Below are 17,543 nucleotides of genomic sequence, written 5' to 3'. Positions count from 1 at the left end.
ACCCTCCATCTTCTTTAAGATGGGAACTTGAGGGGCGCCTGGGTGGCTCAGTCAGTTGAGCGTCCGACTTCGGCTCAGGTCATGATCTCACGGTCCGTGAGTTCGAGCCCCGCGTCGGGCTCTGTGCTGACAGCTCAGAGCCTGGAGCCTGTTTCGGATTCTGTGTCTCCCTCTCTCTCTGACCCTCCCCCGTTCATGCTCTGTCTCTCCCTGTCTCAAAAATAAATAAACGTTAAAAAAAATTAAAAAAAAAAATAAGATGGGAACTTGATCCCAGGAGCTCAAAGAGAGGACACCTGCTCAGATCTACAGAGAAGTGGTTGACCAGTTGGTTTACTGCTGACTCCTGAGAGCAGAAACTGCTGAATCTTCCATTGCCTGCTGGTTTTGCCACTGCTTGAGGAATGTGTTCACCTTGATCTGCCTGCTGGTAGACTACAAAATCAGGAACACTTATGGATCTGGGATAAGGGGGAGAAAGATGCAGCCTTCAGCCCAAGAGGTGCCTGCTGGAGCAGGACAGACCAAAGGGGTTTGAATGAATAGGTAGTGAGAATTCTCAAGAGGACACAGAGTCTAAGAAAAGGACTTCCTGGAACTAAAAGAAAATTATTTTGTTTTTGAGAGAGAGAGAGAGAGAGAGAGAGAGAGAGAGAGAGAGAGAAAGCAGAGGAAGGGCAGAGAGAGAGAGGGAAACAGAGAATCTGAAGCAGGCTCCAGGCTCTGAGCTGTCAGCACAGAGCCCAACACGGAGCTCGAACTCACGAACTGCGAGATCATGACCCGAGCCAAAGTCAGACACACAACTGACTGAGCCACCCAGGGGCCCCTATGTTTTATTTTTAAAACGTGGGAAATAACTGGAAGGAGGACAATCACTGCTTCTCAGTGAGCTCAAGGTCCACGGGACCGAGTGGAAGAAGGAGCTCGTAATATGAAAACACAAAGATTTGGAAAACAGGAGGAAATAGCAAGGGATTTAGAGGGACAAAACAGGAGATAGGACGTTCAGAGAATAGGAGCGTCAGAAGGAGAGATGGAGGGGGAAAGAGAAGAACAGATGGAGGAGAAGTAATATTTAAGCAAATAACGGAAGAAAATCTCCATGGTCTGATACAAGATTTAAGGCTGTAGATGGAAAGGGCCAAGTCCCAGACAGGGTTATTATTATTATTTTTTTTTTTGTAAAGACACACACCTAGATGTAACTTGGTGAAATCTTAGAATTCCAAGAGCAAAGAAAACTGCTTACCAAGATGAGAGAGGAGGAAGGGTTACGAAGGGAGGTAGAGCTGTTTCTTGCTACATCTTCACGGTGTTTCACTAATAAATATGAGTACTCCCTATTTCAAAATTGACAAAGAAAAATATATGAATGGGATTCTAGTGATTCTCATTTTTCTAGGGGCCCTCTTGACCCAATGTCTAAAGACAGGCATGCCCCTGGACCCAGTGCCTAATTGTCCCGTTTCTCTGGTTCGGCCTCTCACATCTGGGTCCTGGGCAGCTCGAGCTCCTTCAGACCATCAAGCACTTCTTGGGTCTTTACTTTGAGCCTGAAACTGTGCTTGACACTGACATGCAAAGGTGAATGAGCATGGTTCCTATGCTTGGAGCGTAAGGTGAGGCCTCTGGGCCTTTGCTCTTGGCTGATCGTCTGGGTGAATGGTGACATCACAAAACATCATGCACATTTCCCCCATCAGCCTGACTGGGACCGCCACCCCCCCGACCTGTCAAAGGAAGGTGGTCTGACTCTATAGCCCTGTGGTTTCCATGACAACCTCAGGATGGCATGGAACCTCGCCGAGGTTCTTCTGAGACAAGATGGGTGACTTGGCCTTCCCCCAACCATCCCAGCTCCTTTCCTTTCTCCTTGCACCTGCCTTCCACATCATCCCAGTCACAATGTGTGTTGGGATTCCCTGATTTCAGGAACACATTCTATATTCGAAAGGCAATGGAAAACAGTCCCCAGAGACAGGCCACCAGGAAGCAGTTGTCACCCAGGGGGGACAAGAGAGGAGATTAAGAACCCAAGAGAGGAGACTCCCTGAAGAGGAAGGTTCTCCCCACGTCTTCTCTGGTCAGGAGAGTGAGATGGGGATATAGGAACTTTAAGGGAAGTCAGCAGGAGGAGCATCGGGGAGGACTAGAGAGGTAGTCTCTATCAGAAGGACCGTGGAGGGCCACCACCCAGGGCACTGACCCGCACTGCCAGGATCTGCCAGGGGCAGCTCAGGAGGGTTGTAAATGATACTCAGTGAGGCAGGAATATCACCATATCGGACACAGTCGGGTTTCCAATCACCAGTGTGTCTGCGGAGCTAATGCGTTTGCCTCTCTGGAGGTACCAGACTAGGTAAAGGGGTGCAGCTTCCCAGGTGCTCAGTGACTCCGAGTAACATCAGATGCACCTTTAGCACAAGGCAATAAACTCACACTCCCCGCTTGTTTGCCATCACCCCTCCACAACCTACCTCTCTGATTCCCCTTCCACCTGTCGGGTCAGGAACTGGGCACGGCCTGGAGCTTGGGACCCTTCCTTACCCCAAAGCTTCTTCTCAATTCCAGAGGCCAAGAAACAAGAGCACGGTCACCCCTCCTTCCCGCCCCCTGAGATATGCATCTTAGTTAGTTAGGGCAAAGACCCCAGAGGCCCAAATGAGGACATGTCAAGGCATCCCAGGGCAGCTCAAGGCCACGTGGCCAACCCCAGCCAAGGTCCGAGCCAAAGGACATAAAGAAATAAGCTTTCCATGGAGAGAATCTTCAAGGATTTGCACTCCTGCCCAGTTGACAAAAGCCCCAAAGTGTTGGCCTGGGGAGGGAGCGCCAGCTTTATGTTTAGTCTGGCACTGATCTAACAGGCCTACAAGGATCAGCACGCTGAGAGTGTGGGTTTCAAGGCCCCTGAGTACCCGTGTTTATCTTCAGGCCCAGATCCAAGAGCTGAGAAATGTGTCCGTTTCAAAATAATAATTACAATAGTCTGTCTTCGGTGGGATGCAGACTTTGGAATCCATGTCAAAGTACAGTGGGACAAAACACCCTAAGAGGAAGAGATTTGTATGCCCGAAGAATGGAATTTAATAGAAGAATTCTCAGAATTCATGTGGGCCTCACGCACCTCAATAAGAAAAAGATGTGAAGACGTGATAATTGGAAGAGATAATGAGGGAAAAGACTGGAGCTTAATGCTTTGCAAAATTGGGTGTTTCAGCTGGTTCTGGTCATTGGACAATGGAAGGATCAGCATTTGGATATTCAATTACCTCCTGAAGCTGAGGACTAGTTGAATATATTTGGTTCCGGAAATGTCCCGATGAAGCAAGAGAAAAATGGAACAAAAGGCTTTGGCAGAGGCCAAGCCATTCTCACAGCTGCAGAAATGGAAGACAAATCCAGAGCGCCCTCCACCCCGCCCCAAACCCAGCCCCCTCGTGGCCTTAGGAAAACACACGAAGCAGAGCTTTGCGACAGCTTGGCTCACGACGGCATGAGCCCCCCCAGGAAGACCCCCTCTGTGGGCCCACCGTGTCCCTAGGACACGCCATCTCTGCCCCACTAAGAACGAGAAATACTGAAATAACCTTTCTGACTGTTGGCACGAGGCACCCGGGCACCCGGGCACCCAGGCACTTACCAACTGGCTTCCCTGCCTCCTTATAGAAAAATGCCAACTTCTCAACCACACACTGACATTCCTGGCAGAAAGAGCCTTCTTATTCCAACCTGAACCAACGAGAAACAAAGCCAGTCGAGAAATTTGCCTGTTGGGATTGCAAAGCTTTGAATGCCATCAGTCATGTGGAAAATGTTGAGCCGAGCCTGGCAGAGCTCTCCAAGGCCTCCATGCAAACAACAAAAGGCTGCTGAGAGCTCTCAGGCCCGCGTGGAGGAGGAATCGCTAATCACAAAACCAGTCCCTGGCCTCCTCCGATGGCCCTAATGAGGACCAGGTGACCGCAGATGAATGCGACCACACTGCCTTTGCGTTTGTCAACTCTGAGATTACCGCAAAGCCTGGAATGAATGAGTCTACAAACAAGAAAATCTATCTGTTCGGGAGCTGGAAAGAATAGGATGTGGAAAAGGCGGGGGGTGCCATCAATTACTTGTGGTTCTCGGAGAGCCAAGAATTATGCTTGGAAGTACAACTTCTGAGCATCTGGAGAAGTCTTTGGTCAGCATCCTCAGTCTTCTGGATAATATCAAAATCATTCAGACCATCCAAGCGAGGCCAGATGGAGGCAATATTGTGTAGTGTGCAAACTTGTCTTGGGCCCCTCTCTGCCCTCCCCCTGCTTCTTGCCTGTCTTCCTGGCAGGGGGAGGGGCACACCACCCAGAACAGCTTAGGGTCTCACCTTCTCACCTGCCAAATCTGCTCCTAAGAATGGGTCTGAAACAGGGTATTAACCTATTTATATTGTAATGGGAGCGAATGCCTTTGGACAGAGGGTCCCTGTTCTCACCGTGGAAACTGAGGAATTAGCTGACAGCAGAGAAGGCAGGGGTCACAGTGAGGAAGCTTTGGCGGAGGGAGGAGGGAGGGACACTCACCCAGCTCTTCCCTTCACTTCCTGTGGGGCCTTGGACACTGGCCTCTCTCTCTCGGTCTCGGTTCCCTTGTCTCCACAAGGAGGGACACGACTGCTCCCTTTGGCGACACATATACTGAAATTGGAAAAGCACAGGGAAGATTAGCATGGCCCCTGTGCAAGGCGGGACATGACTTAGGTGACTTGGATCTCCCTTCGATCTGGACTGGCCCACGGGCCGTGGGCCGCTGGAAGCTTCTTGTGAGGTAGTGAGGCCTGTTTATGGAGATGGGGGGACCCGATAGGAGGTGCTGCAGCGCCCCTGTGGAGCAGCCTGTCGCCACCTCCGGAAAGGCTGAGCACGGGGTCCACCGGGCCTGGGGGACTGGCCACAAGGGGTCACTCTCACGGTACCCGTGGGGGCACTTGGGATCGTACTGACGGTGTGATAGTACTCGGGCTGGGCCCCGGTGTACCTCGATTTTACTCCCCTGCAGGGTTCCAGTCACCCTGCAGGTGAGACAAATGACTCAGCTTTGCCAGGGCGAACGACGCCCCCTGGGTTTGTGCAAAGCCACCACCACCCTGCGTCCTCCTCCAAATCATTCCCAAGCAATATCGGACACGGCAGGAGCTCGACTGTTCCCGCGGACGCTGTCCCTGTCATCACGCCTCCTCCTCTTCCCTCACAGCCCGCCTGCACCTCAAAGCGCCCCACAAACCCCGTGGACTTGACCGGACTAGAAGTCAGGGCCACAGAGGACCATTCCCTGTTATTCATAAATGTAGGTGGGTTGTTTTTTGTTTTTTGATTTTTTTTTTTTTCCTTAGGAGAGGTATGGGGGTGTCTGGGAAAAGGTTTTTAAAATAACTTTTTACAGCTAATGAAGAATTTTAAAATATCCTTTAAAACAAAAGGCCTCTTTGGAGCTCAGGCCGCAGAACACCAACACAATGAGCACCCTGTTTACTTGCTACAAATTGTTTACTTTGCTACAAATTGAATGCAGAGAGAGGGCTTTTTGTGCCTCGGGTTGCAAAGATGTCAGCCTCGAAAAGAATTCAAGTAACTTTAGCCCCGTTCCACACACCCCACCTCAACTATGTGCTATGGAATGATGTTGTGTTTGGAGCAGCTGTCCAGCGCTCTGATTTGGCCCTGCGGTGGGGTGGGGGTGGCCGGGTCTCTTATTACAACTCTGTCTTTTAGACCCTAGGGTGAAGAAAATGAATACAGCAACGTGGTGTTTTTGACCTGTGGAAGAGACTCCAGGCTCCACGTGAGATGGAAGGGAGGGCGTGTAGGAAGGAGGGGAGGAGAGGTGCTCTCTCTCCTCACAGCTTATTTTGGGGAGCTATCCCTCACCCTCTGACCACCCCCCCCCACACCCCGCCCTCCACGGTCTGCCATTAATGAAAATATATCTTCCACTCTCCAATCCCATGGTTCCCCATAGTTCACCCTAGTTGCTGTCTGCTTTGGGCTACATTGTGTCCCTCCCGAATTCGTGTATTAGAACCCCAACCCCCAGTATCTCAGGATGTATTTGGAGATGGGGCCTTTAAAGAGGTGATAAAGCTAAAATGGGGCCTTTCGGGTGGGCCCTGATCCTATCTGACTGGTTTCCTTGTAAGAAGAGGAAATTTGGACACACCCAAGAGACACCAAGGGTGCACGTGCACCAAGGGAGACCACGTGGGGACACAGCGAGAAGATGCCCGTCTGTCTCCAAGCCAAGGAGAGAGGTCTCCGAGGAAACCAGCCCTGCGGGCACCTTGATCTTGGACTTCTAGCCTCCAGAACTGTGTGCAATAAATTTCTGAAGTTTTAAGCCAGCCGGTCTATAGTATTTTGTATGGAGCCCTAGCAATTTAATACCCTGTCAGAAGACAAAGACCCTGGAGCTGTCTCCAAGCTTTCCTTTCTCATTCTATAAATAGAAATATCTGTCTTGTAGGACTCTTGCAAGGGTTCAGATTGCAGGTGACAAGGCATGGGGAGCAGGGGTCGGAGACAGGCGCTCGCTAAATAATTATGAATGTTCAAATTGTTATTGAGGGACTAATCGGTGCTTGTATGTTACTTATGGGCCCCTGGCCCCTTACTCTCCGTCATTCCTGAAATCTCTCTCTATCGCTTTGATGATTTAGGCACAAAAGGATTTCGTGTTGTTGGCAAGCCTGGGGATCTCCTCCTCTGAGCCACCATGTTGTCCATTTCCAGGGGGCCCAATTCCTGGTGTTTGTCACCCTGAAACCAATCCCTTCTTCATGACTGTAATTTACATCCTCACCAATTTCACAGAAAGTCAGTATTCCATAGTAACCATTGGCAAGACAAAGTTGTGTTGAAGGTCTATACGAATTGTATCCACAAAGCTATTCACTTTTAGGTCAAACTCTAGGAAATTAGTCAGGTGTGATTTTGCCCTGATACAATCTGTTTCCTTTCCCCAAAGAAATACTATTTTTTAACTATTGGGAATTCTGTCTTCTCTCATACCTGTGCTGTGTGATATGCTGGAGTAGCAAGGCTTATACACTGAGACTTCTGTTAGGTAGGAGGGTTTCCGGGGACACTGTGACCACATGTAATGATGGGTTACATCCTTCCCCAACAGTCCTGGCCATTGATCTACATTTAGCTTGCTTGTCTTTGAAAATACTGGACTTTGACCACCTCTGAAATGCAACTTCCAACCTGATAAATTAGAATCTCCCCCAAAGTTCTCCCAACCAACATTGGCTCGGATCCTGGCCACATACCACTTCTCTAGCTTAATTTCTCTAACTCAAAAGACCCTCTTAGCCCTCAGTGTCCGAGAGCCACAGATGCTCTGCGTGGCTTTTGGACCAATCTTTCTATAAACACTTTGGCCTTGAAAAGTTAGCTCACCGCGGAGCTAGTTTAGATCTCTTTGTCTAAATGAGATGGGCAGGACAAACAACTGTAACAGCAGAGGTAAATGTACCGTATCCTGTCTAATTAATGTTTTTCAGCTTTTACAAGACACTCTCCTCACTACTGACGGATAACCTCAGCCTCAGGATTGTAGAGACAGCTGTGCTCGTGAAAAGAGAGTTGTCTCCATTTATGCCAGCCATGGCTGTCCGTCTTTGGCAACTACTTCTCTCCATATCTGACGTCTCTTCCTTCCACTTGGACTTAGGAAAGCTGCATGCCCAGGGATCACTCTTTTAAAAAGTAGTAGGAGCCAGAACTCAGTCACAAGGAGTTTGACTCCGCTGAGCATGTCCTGCCTCACATCTGTATCTGTCTCCCTCTTGCTATTGTGTGTCCACTCAACTGCATGGCCCTGGGGCAAAGCAAGACTCCTCAACCCAAGGCAACCCTGGACCAGAAGGGCTGTCTTCCTCCAGGGAGCCCAGCAGTCTGGGGAGGACCTTGACATTGGCGGCTGCGGCCCCTGGCCCCTTACTCTCCGTCCTGGATTCTGTTCCATCCGTACTTTCTCCACCCTCTCCAGACCAGCTCAGCTGCATGCACTTTGCCTGCTGAGTTGCCACCACGGAAGGGGAACCCAATTTTGTCCCCAAGATGCAGAAAAGAGGAGCAGTTATGCCGTAGACTTCCAGTGGGCTGCCCAGTTTCAATCCTGGCTCCTCCACTTACTCGCTGTGTGGTTTGGGACAAATTACTGGACCTCTCTGCGCCTTGGACTCCACATCTGTAAAATGCGGAATGACAACAGCACCTCCCTCACAGGGAGACTGTGAAGATGAAACAGCATAGTCTGAACACTGAATAATCATTTGCTGTCGTTATTTGCACTAGCGGTCCTAAGGACACATCCCTCCTCTTAGAGATAATATTTTAGAAGGAAGCTCTTGTTAAAAATCTAAAAAAAATTTTTTTACTGTTTATTTTTATTTTTGAGCGCGCGCGCGTGCGCGCGAATGTAAACAGGGGAGGAGCAGAGAGAGAGGGAGACACAGAGTCCAAAGCAGGCTTCAGGCTTGGAGAAGTCAGCACGGAGCCCGAGGCGGGGCTCAAACCACACAAATCGTGAGATCATGACCTGAGCCCAAGTTGGACTGAGCCAGCCAGGTGGCCCTAAAAAATTGTTTTCATGTTTATTTTTGAGACAGAGAGACAGCGAGCACATGTGTGCATGAGTGGGGGAGGGGCAGGGAGAAGAGGGGGCAGAGGACCCGAGGCAGACCTTTCGCTGACAGTGGTGAGCCTGATGCGGGGCTTGGACTCAAGAACCGTGAGATCATGACCTGAGCTGAAGTCAGATGTTTAACCAGCTGAGCCAGCCAAGCACCCCTAGTAGGAAGCTCTTAACCGTAGAGAACACTGGAAGAGCTAAAGAAATACGTCTCTAACTGTAGATTTCCAGGCACCTTGGTGCATGGGTACTTCCTTATATCCTCCAAATCATATCACCCACCTGTCCTGACCATGCTAACAGCGCAAATAATAGCCACCAAGCTATTTGTGTGCACAAAGTAGCCGATCGCCTCGCGCCAACACTGACTCAAGCTTTTCATTAGTTTGATGTGTGCGGAGGAGGTTCCTGTGCTATTTAAATGAGGCCCAAGGAAGACTTAATCTCTGCAGTGATGACCATTACTCCAGAAAAGCAATGAGGGAGGGGCAGGGCCCGGCCCCAGGCTGGCTTGCTAGGCCTTGCCTGAATTCTGTCCACAGAGCGGGGAGCAGGGTAGAGGGGCTGTGCTAAAGGAGAGTGGACAGCTCTGGAGGTCCCCCCCCCCTTTTTTTTTTCTGCTGTGCACAGTTGGACCAGTTACTGGTCCCGATCGCGACGCCTTGTTTATTGATTCCACAGGCTCAGGACCAGAGCATGATGAATATCACTTTTCCACTGGGGCTAAAGTCACAGGGCCAAAAGACTGAGGCAGTCATCCAGAAAACAAAATTGTTTTTGTCTGAATGTGCCGTTGGAGATACTCTGAAAAACAGGCTTTTCAGGTGATTATGGAACTTAAGCAAAGCCAGGCTCTTGCTTGAATTATCCACATAATTGCCCCCGGTCTCCCGTGTGATCATGCAGATACGACCTCGCAAATCTCCGGCTCATCTGAGCGAGCATTCGAAGTCAGGCAACAAGGGTAATGATGCCAATTTAATAAAGGAAGGACTAGGCTCTGCTGAGAATCCAGCTGTAGCAACAGCCTGGTGTTTAAGAATTTGTGTTTAAGGACTTCCTTTGGCAGAGGTTTGACGAATGTTTTTATTGCTAGTTGTCCACAATAATCCTGGAAGGTGTAGTTCCCGCCTTGAGGATCATCTTGGTCCCTGAACAAGCTTGTCATCTCGGATGTCTTTCCCTGCTGGGAGATCCTGTTTCCCTACTGCTGGGGGTGTCCATGGTGGGCCGGTTCCCGAATCAGCCGTCTGCTCTGTATTAACCAACCTGGCTGCCATCTTGCACAGTCAGTGTATTTCCTCTGAGACGCGCTTCCTGTCCCTGCCTTTGGCTAGCTAGGCAGTTACCCCCCTGAGGGGGGTATTGGATAGAGTATCCAAGCACCACCCCCACCAAGGCCACAGCCAGGACCCCAGCAGGAAATAAGTGGCTTGGCAAGATATGATCATTCAAGGAGGAGATAATTACGAAATGGTGGGCTGGCTGAACGGGACCCTGAGGGCTGGTGCAAGACTGCAGCGTTGACACTGTCTTGGCTTTTCCATCCATCTGACCAGACAAGGGAGGCAGTGGTCCCCAGAACACGGAACATGGAACAGGCCACCTTGGGAAGAGCTGCGAGGGACATAGCCTGCCAAGACCACCTTAGAGCAAGGGGCCAGGGAATTCAGACTAGGCGCCATCCCACTGCTAGCCTCTGATCTTAGGTTGAGCACCCTCCTAGCTGGACTCGACCAGAAGGGGGAATCTCCTCCATCCCATCCATGAGCCCATACAGGTCAGGCCCTCAGGGCAGAAAACAGGGGTGGAAGAGGGTGGAGGGTGGAAGCAACATGGTGAAGAGAGAGATCCTGCAAACGGAGAAGTCAAAACTCAATTGTACAAAGGAACCCAGCTTGCAAATTCAGAATGGAGTTTCCTTGGGTCTTGTAACCAGACTCTAAATCCCAACAAGAGTCAGCTGGTATAGAACCTAGAATCTGCTGGCTTCACAGGTCTGAGAGGATATTTTGACTTTGGTTCCGATAAGTTATCATCGCCTTAGGAAGCTATAGAAATTGCTATCTTGTATAGTCACTGAAATCTCGGGAATGGGTAGAAATAAAAACGAGTAGGAAAATAATAAAGAAATAGCTCCATGATACTAGCACTTTTATTACTGTTTTAATTGTAACAAAGTGTCATTATCACCATGATAATAACATACACGTTTTTTGAAGTGTGTAAAAGAACCCGATATGGTAGAATTGTGATTTTAATTGGATGATAAGGCAAATTTGATTAAAGAAGTTCGTAGTCAATGTTTAAATGTCAGGGACTTTTTTAATTTGGAAATTCCTAAGTTTTATGTTATTGGGTGGGTAAATGGTGTTTGGATTTTTACAGGAACAATATTTAATAGGCTTATGGGATTAATAAATCATGCATTAGATTAAGCACACGTAGTATTGAGTGTTGCTTTTTATGGTCAAAGCCATTGGACGTTGACAGGGCCACTCTCATGTTACCATGGACGTTGTCATGTAAGGTCCAAACCAAGTCCCTTCATGGCTGTGATGCATCGATTGATTCCTACGGGGATTTCTCATCCTAATTCTTTACTGCTAGACCCTCTTTTTGGTCTCTGATGTGAGGCCTAGTTCTTGCCCTACTATTATTTGGGGGTATGTATGCCTTGACTCCCCGACTAGACTGTAACCTCAGGGAGACCAGAACTTCTCCAGAAACAATCTTCATTTCTTTTCCATTTTCCATTTCTCCAAGCCCAGTGCTAGACCACATAGTAGGTAGTCACTACATGTTTGCTATTCGGTTGTTTGTTTTTAGACATGTGTGCAATGGTTGTTATTACATTGTATTACGCTACAGGTACCCCAATAAACAAAATAACATTTTCTGTCAAGGAAGGAGTTAATATAGAGGATTCAGATGCGGCCAGCTTGAGTATTTAGTGATGAGAACGTTTTATTGTTACTTCCAGGACTTCCGTAAAAATACTTCCTCAATTCTAGGATGACCTTTGTGCCCTTTCTCTATTTCACCCTCACTATCGTGCAGAGACTCATTGAGCACGGTGGACTTTTTAGGCTCTGGGGTTCTCTAAAGGTATAAGGTACAACTTCTTTTGAGGAGGCTCAAACCTTAACAGAATTCATCTATTAAGAAGATGTCCTATGAATATCTACTGTGTGTCCAGCATGTGCTAGGTCCTGGGAATACAAGAGAAAGACGCAGAGTCTCTGCCCCCTTACAAGGTCATGATCTAGTCGGCCTCGCACAAAACCATACGCCATGTGTTCCGTGAGATGTGAGTGACAATAAATCTTCTTATTAGACTTGAGAAGGAAGCCACCATGGTGTGACTGAGTCGTTGGGAAAGTTCCGTGAAAGAGGTGGCAGGCTGGTGAGATAGACCTTAGGGAATCAAGGGCGGAGGGTGGAGGTGGGAGATGTCTTCTTACTCGAGGCGGGTGAACAAGGTAGTAACAGAGGTAGAAGCGATTCTGTTCCGGCCACACTGCAGCACGGTGGCCCCATTGCCCCAGGGTAACTGCTGAGAATGGAGCTCTGCGGAAGTGATACGAGCCGACCAGAGCCCACTGAGGGCCATCTAGGAAGGGATGACAGGGTGTCAAGTCCCCATCAAGGGTTGAGAGTAGATCCACAGGTAGTGCGATGACAACATGATGTGTCGGAGGTGGTGTTTTTAGTATCAGACATTCCTTCCTGCTCACTAGGTCCTTCTTCTAGTCTATCAATTGGAACATTCCAAAGGCAGGATTTTAAAAACCTGACCCAGCCAAGGTGGCGGTGGGCTGTGGAATGGGGTAAGAGGCATGGGGAGTCAGTGAGGGAGGGGCTACTCTACTTGAGGAAGAATCACACCCCGTGAGCATTCCTGAAAGGGGGCAAGCCTGGAGGGAGGAGGTGCCTCCGTGCCAAGCCTGAGGGCTGGAGAAGCAAAAGCTGGGCGGCATGTCAATGGGGCAAATGGCCCAGTCCCTTGTCAGTTTCCCTGAATCCACATCAGGGTTGAGAGTAGCTGGATGATCCCCGTGTGCCCCAGAGTAAGAAGTAATAGAGAGAGAGAGCCAGAACTCAGGGGCCCCAGGAGGACACTGCGGTGACATACATTGCCGAGGACAGGGACCTGACAGGAGTGACAGAAGCCTCGGGCTGTGCCAGTGTGTGTGGAGGATGATGAGTGGTAACCGGATGCCAGACCCTCACCCCCACCACCTCCCGGCATAAGAATCCCGGGGGGAAAGGGGAGAACAGGGCAGCAGAAAGATCTGAGGTGACCCCGAGTTCACAGACATTTCGGTTTCCACTATGTGGCAAACTAAGAGCCCGAAATAGAATGTAAAGGTGGTTATTTTGAAAATTAAAATAATGAACGTCTCTGAGTTTGTGATCTGAGATTTGTGCCACACGTTTAAGACTAGAAGGAAACGCAGAGACACTGAAATAGACACAGAAAAGTAGGCCAAAACCCCAAAGAGATAGGTGATGTCACAGAAGTCAGGGGAAGGAAGAGATCCGTGAACTGGGTCGCAGCAGGGGAGCATCCAAGGAGCTGATGCCTGAAGAGCCAGGGATGAGCCACGGTCCCCCCAAGTTGGCTGTGAGAAGTGAGGCAGTGGGCTCTCAGGGCACGGAGGCCACCCGCACAACGCTTCCCTCGGCCTTACCAGCCGCCTCTGGGTGCACCTAGTCATGTACCTTGAACTGGGGACACCGTCGCCTGCCCCGTTCTTCGGGGGACAGACCATTTAGCCCTTTTTTGATCCCAATACAAGCCTCCTTGTCAGGAAGTTTGACTGGACTCAGCATACATATTGAAAAGCAAACATGAGGCGGACTTGGTCCAGTTTGAAGGTCATAGAGCAGCTGACTGAATATAACGCTTCAAAATGGAAGGGGACGAAGGGAATCAGGTAAGCTTAGGACAACTGTCAGCTCGTCGATCTGACACTGTGACCAGAATTGGTCATGGTGCTACAGGCCAGTGACTACGCTCCAGTCCAGTGTCGATGACCCATGCACTGATTCCCCGTATAACTTTGGGCAAATCACCTACTTCTCTGGGTCTCACTTTCCTCCTCTGTAAAAGAGCCACCCTGCATCCTCAGAGATTTCTTCTGTTCTCTCCACCGTTTTCCGGGTTTTGTCCTCGGCTACTGGCATATTATTGTTAAATGCAAAGTGCTACAGCTGTCGATTGACCAAACCATGAGGACGTGTTGTCCGGTTAGCGTGGGTTTGGTGAAATGTGCATGCCTATACCCTGTTGGTGAGGATATGACGCTAGAGGACAATGTGACAATAAGTAACAAAAGCCTTGAGAAAATTGTTGTAGCTGTGACACAGCGATCCCATTTCTAGACGTTTAGCCGGGAAATAATCCCAGGCATGTGAAAAGATACGTGGGCAAGGATGGATGTTCATAACTAGGAGAAAATTGGAAACAAATGCCAGACAATAGGAGATGATTATCTAAATTATGATACATTCACACAATAGAATACCATGTGTAAAATTATCCATAAAATTATACTGTAGGTGCACATTTATTGCCACGAGGAAATGTGTATAATATTACACAGGACAGGGGGTTACAATGGGACCTGATCTTTGCAACATTATTTGTTCCATGTATAAGAATAAAAAAATAAAGGAGAAGGATGGCGTGAGGGTAGAGGTGGTTTTCATTTGCTTCTTTGTGCTTCTCTGTGTTTCCTGAGTTTTCTGCAATGAATGTGAACTATGTTTGCAATCACGTTTTTATTTTTTTATTATTTTTTTTCAACGTTTATTTATTTTTGGGACAGAGAGAGAGACAGAGCATGAACGGGGGAGGAGCAGAGAGAGAGGGAGACACAGCATCGGAAACAGGCTCCAGGCTCTGAGCCATCAGCCCAGAGCCCGACGCGGGGCTCGAACTCCCGGACCGCGAGATCGCGACCTGGCTGAAGTCGGACGCTTAACCGACTGCGCCACCCAGGCGCCCCTGCGATCACGTTTTTAAATACGTCTTTTATAGAGGGCGTTTTTCACCCCGCTCCTCTTTGTATTCTGATGCCAATTAATCTCTCAGAAATATGTCAGTAAGTGCTTCATCGACAAAGGGTCTTTGTCTCTGCCTGGCTCTCAGTCTTCCGGAATGTGGCTTTCCTGGATGTTGAGGAACTTCAGGGGGGTTTTGGTCACATGGTCACACGGTTGGGATGTTTCCGGAGAGAAAGGTGAGAGGGGCTGGGGGTGGCTCCATCAGATCGGAAGACAGAGTGAAAAGAGTTCAGCAAGAGCTGTCTTCTCTCCACCACTGCTAAGTTCAGCGTAAGAACCTCCAGCTCTACAAACAGGGACCAGAGTGGGTGTCTGTCCATCAGGATTAGGCAGCCGGTAATATTTTTGGAAATGAAATTACAAAGCATTATGTCTGCACGCTGACCATGGAAGTGGCTCCCCTCTCTAGCGGATCGCCAGCTCTCCCAGCTTCAGAAATCTTGTGGTGTCTCTTCAGCGGACCCACTACATTCGCCTGGTTTCGAGCAAATCACCAAGGCCAGTGAGATTCAGGGGGAGAGCAATTAGGCGCTGTCTCTTGGTGGCAGAGTGGCAGGGCCACATTACGGAAGAGGGCAGGAGGTGACGTCTGTTGCGTCTGCCTGGCGCAAGGCCTTCTGGAAAGGAACAGCTGGTGCCTGTCGACATGTGGATCTATTGGTCTGGCATTTCCAGGCCTTCTGGTTTTCAGGAGCAGCCTGCAAAAGTCTTGAGTTTTATCTGAAATCGTTTCTTTTTTAATCTTGGCGGCAAATTCCAAACACGTTAAGAACCCTTCAGAGCTGCTGGCTGATGTCACTTCTTCCATGTTTCCCCTTATCTCCTCGTGAGAGCCCCAGCCCCTTCTTTAAGTGGTGGCGCTTCTATTTACCCCATAAACACAAGTTTTCAGCTTTGCCGTGGAGTGGGGGGGGGGAAGGTAACAGAGGATGCTGCTTAGAAAAGGGATGGTGCTGAGGGCAGGGGGAAGATGATGACGACGACCCTGGGCAGGACACCAGGGAGGACCAGGCTTCTAGAGCAGAGGACGGCAAGGCAGGCTGAGGTCATCCTTGATCAGGAGAAGAGGTCTTCTTCTCTGAAGGGAAGGAAGGAGGAAAAGAGGAGGGGGGGGGGGTCTCCCAAGGTATCCCAGCCCTTTGTTGAGTGTGGATTATGGCCATCCGGAAGCCCAACTACGATCCTCTTTGGTGCTTACCTTCCAAGCGGGTCCCCCCGTCTTCTCTGTGGGGCCCAGGCATGTGCTGAGAATGTGGCCCAGGGGAGCCCCAGGGGTAGGAGGAGCCACTGTGGGCAGTGTTCTGGGGGCTCTCTGGTGTTGCTCATCAGCCACGTAGGCCTTTCCGAGGGGACCCACGAACAGGGACCTTTTGATGCTTGGGGGCAGGGACGCAGGGACACTGAACATGATTCTGGGCTGGAGATTGGGGCAGAGGAAGGCCAATGGAGTGAGGTATGAGTGGCCTTCTAAATAGTGGCTCCAGGAGAGGGCCAGTGGAGCCCGGGGTGAGGACATGCTCAGGGCACAGTCTCCTCTTAAGAAGCTGGGGGAACACCTATGATTGAGCCCAGAGGCCATGCCCACCTGTCGGTTCTGCCTCGGGCCAGCTCTGCCCCTGCACCCATAGCCAGCTGAGTGACAGGGCTCCCTGGTCAAGAGACAACGTGGGCCTGTACCTCTGGGGAAAAAAAGTGCCACAAACTGTCAACTCACACTTTAAGGAACCGGTACAGAATTGATGATGCCAACCAACTCTTGGCTTAAAAAGAGAAATAAAGTATGTGACTACTGTATTTATTCCAGTTATTAAGGACCTGAAGGAAAATTAACAGCTGCAACGTAACCGAGCAGAATGTATGATTTAATATTCTATAGCCATATAAGCAGCAAGGGCTTTATTGAAACTCCTGGGTCCTTTTTATCTTTAGGAGACTGCTGTCAGAACCAGGCTATAACAGAACACGCACAGATTCACAGAGAAGAATATTAGAGTGCGTCCGTCGGTGAACAAAAAAGGCTAAACGTATACTCAAAAGCAAGAGAGCAATTTTTCTGAGCCTATAGATCTAGAAAAGCACATCAGCCCTCTATTGGCTACCTTATGTAAGAGTATTCAGAAAGTTGCTTTGTCTCTGTGAAATAAGGCATACCTTCCCAAATTTCATTTCCAAACTTAAATTTGAACCTGGAATAAAATTTAATTCCCCACTCACCATGCTATGCATCTGTTGGAAGAAAATTTGAAACAAATTTTCTATTGTACGGCGAAATCAATGCCAATTCATCCTGGTGTTTCTAATCAACATGCCTTATTTTCTTCTCTGTTCCCATAACTTATAATTATTTGTGGTACACTCCAAACAAACCCTTCTGTTCTTCTCCTTAGTGTCTCCTTCTGGCTTGCAATTTATATATGTGGAAGTCATTTGAGGCTGGAGATCACTGATCTATCACTGGGCAATTCTCTGGGTCTTCAAGACCCCCTGCCATTCAAAACAATCGGAGCTCTATCCCTTGGCTCCTCATAGCTCAGGTAGAATATCTTAGGGATTACAATTTTAATTAGAAGTGAAACATGGAGCCATACGGTTTCTCAAATTGGACTTTGAGAAAACAAATCATTGTCTTGGTGCCACCGCTGTTCCCTGCTAAAATAATTTCCACAAATGCTGGAGGACTCAAATATTTGATTCTTGCTCAGAAATCTCATCCAATAACTTAACATTGGCACATTCCCACCTGGGCCTTCGGCGTGAGGCTGCCTCTCACCCAGCCCTGACATTCTCCCATTCTC

The 17,543-nt window shown here is 49.0% G+C and overlaps 1 protein-coding gene and 1 non-coding gene across 8 annotated transcripts in view; one reads left to right on the top strand and one right to left on the bottom strand.

Moving 5' to 3' along the window:
- Positions 1-17,543, bottom strand: part of KCNE2 (potassium voltage-gated channel subfamily E regulatory subunit 2) — a 170,630-nt gene that overhangs the window by 27,500 nt on the left and 125,587 nt on the right. For all 7 annotated transcript variants that reach the window (XM_047876520.1, XM_047876525.1, XM_047876526.1 and 4 more), the window contains one exon: positions 4,566-4,679. In XM_047876520.1, the coding sequence (XP_047732476.1) occupies positions 4,566-4,679 (114 nt within the window). The remainder of the gene's footprint in view (positions 1-4,565; positions 4,680-17,543) is intronic.
- LOC125175855 (U6 spliceosomal RNA) lies at positions 4,658-4,762 on the top strand. Its single transcript, XR_007156022.1, has one exon. It is a non-coding gene; the product is annotated as a U6 spliceosomal RNA (small nuclear RNA).

Source organism: Prionailurus viverrinus, chromosome C2 (assembly GCF_022837055.1).
Source record: "Prionailurus viverrinus isolate Anna chromosome C2, UM_Priviv_1.0, whole genome shotgun sequence".
Lineage (NCBI taxonomy): Eukaryota > Metazoa > Chordata > Mammalia > Carnivora > Felidae > Prionailurus > Prionailurus viverrinus.
Note: the sequence above shows the minus strand (reverse complement) of the source record. Positions and strands in the feature narration are given on the sequence as shown.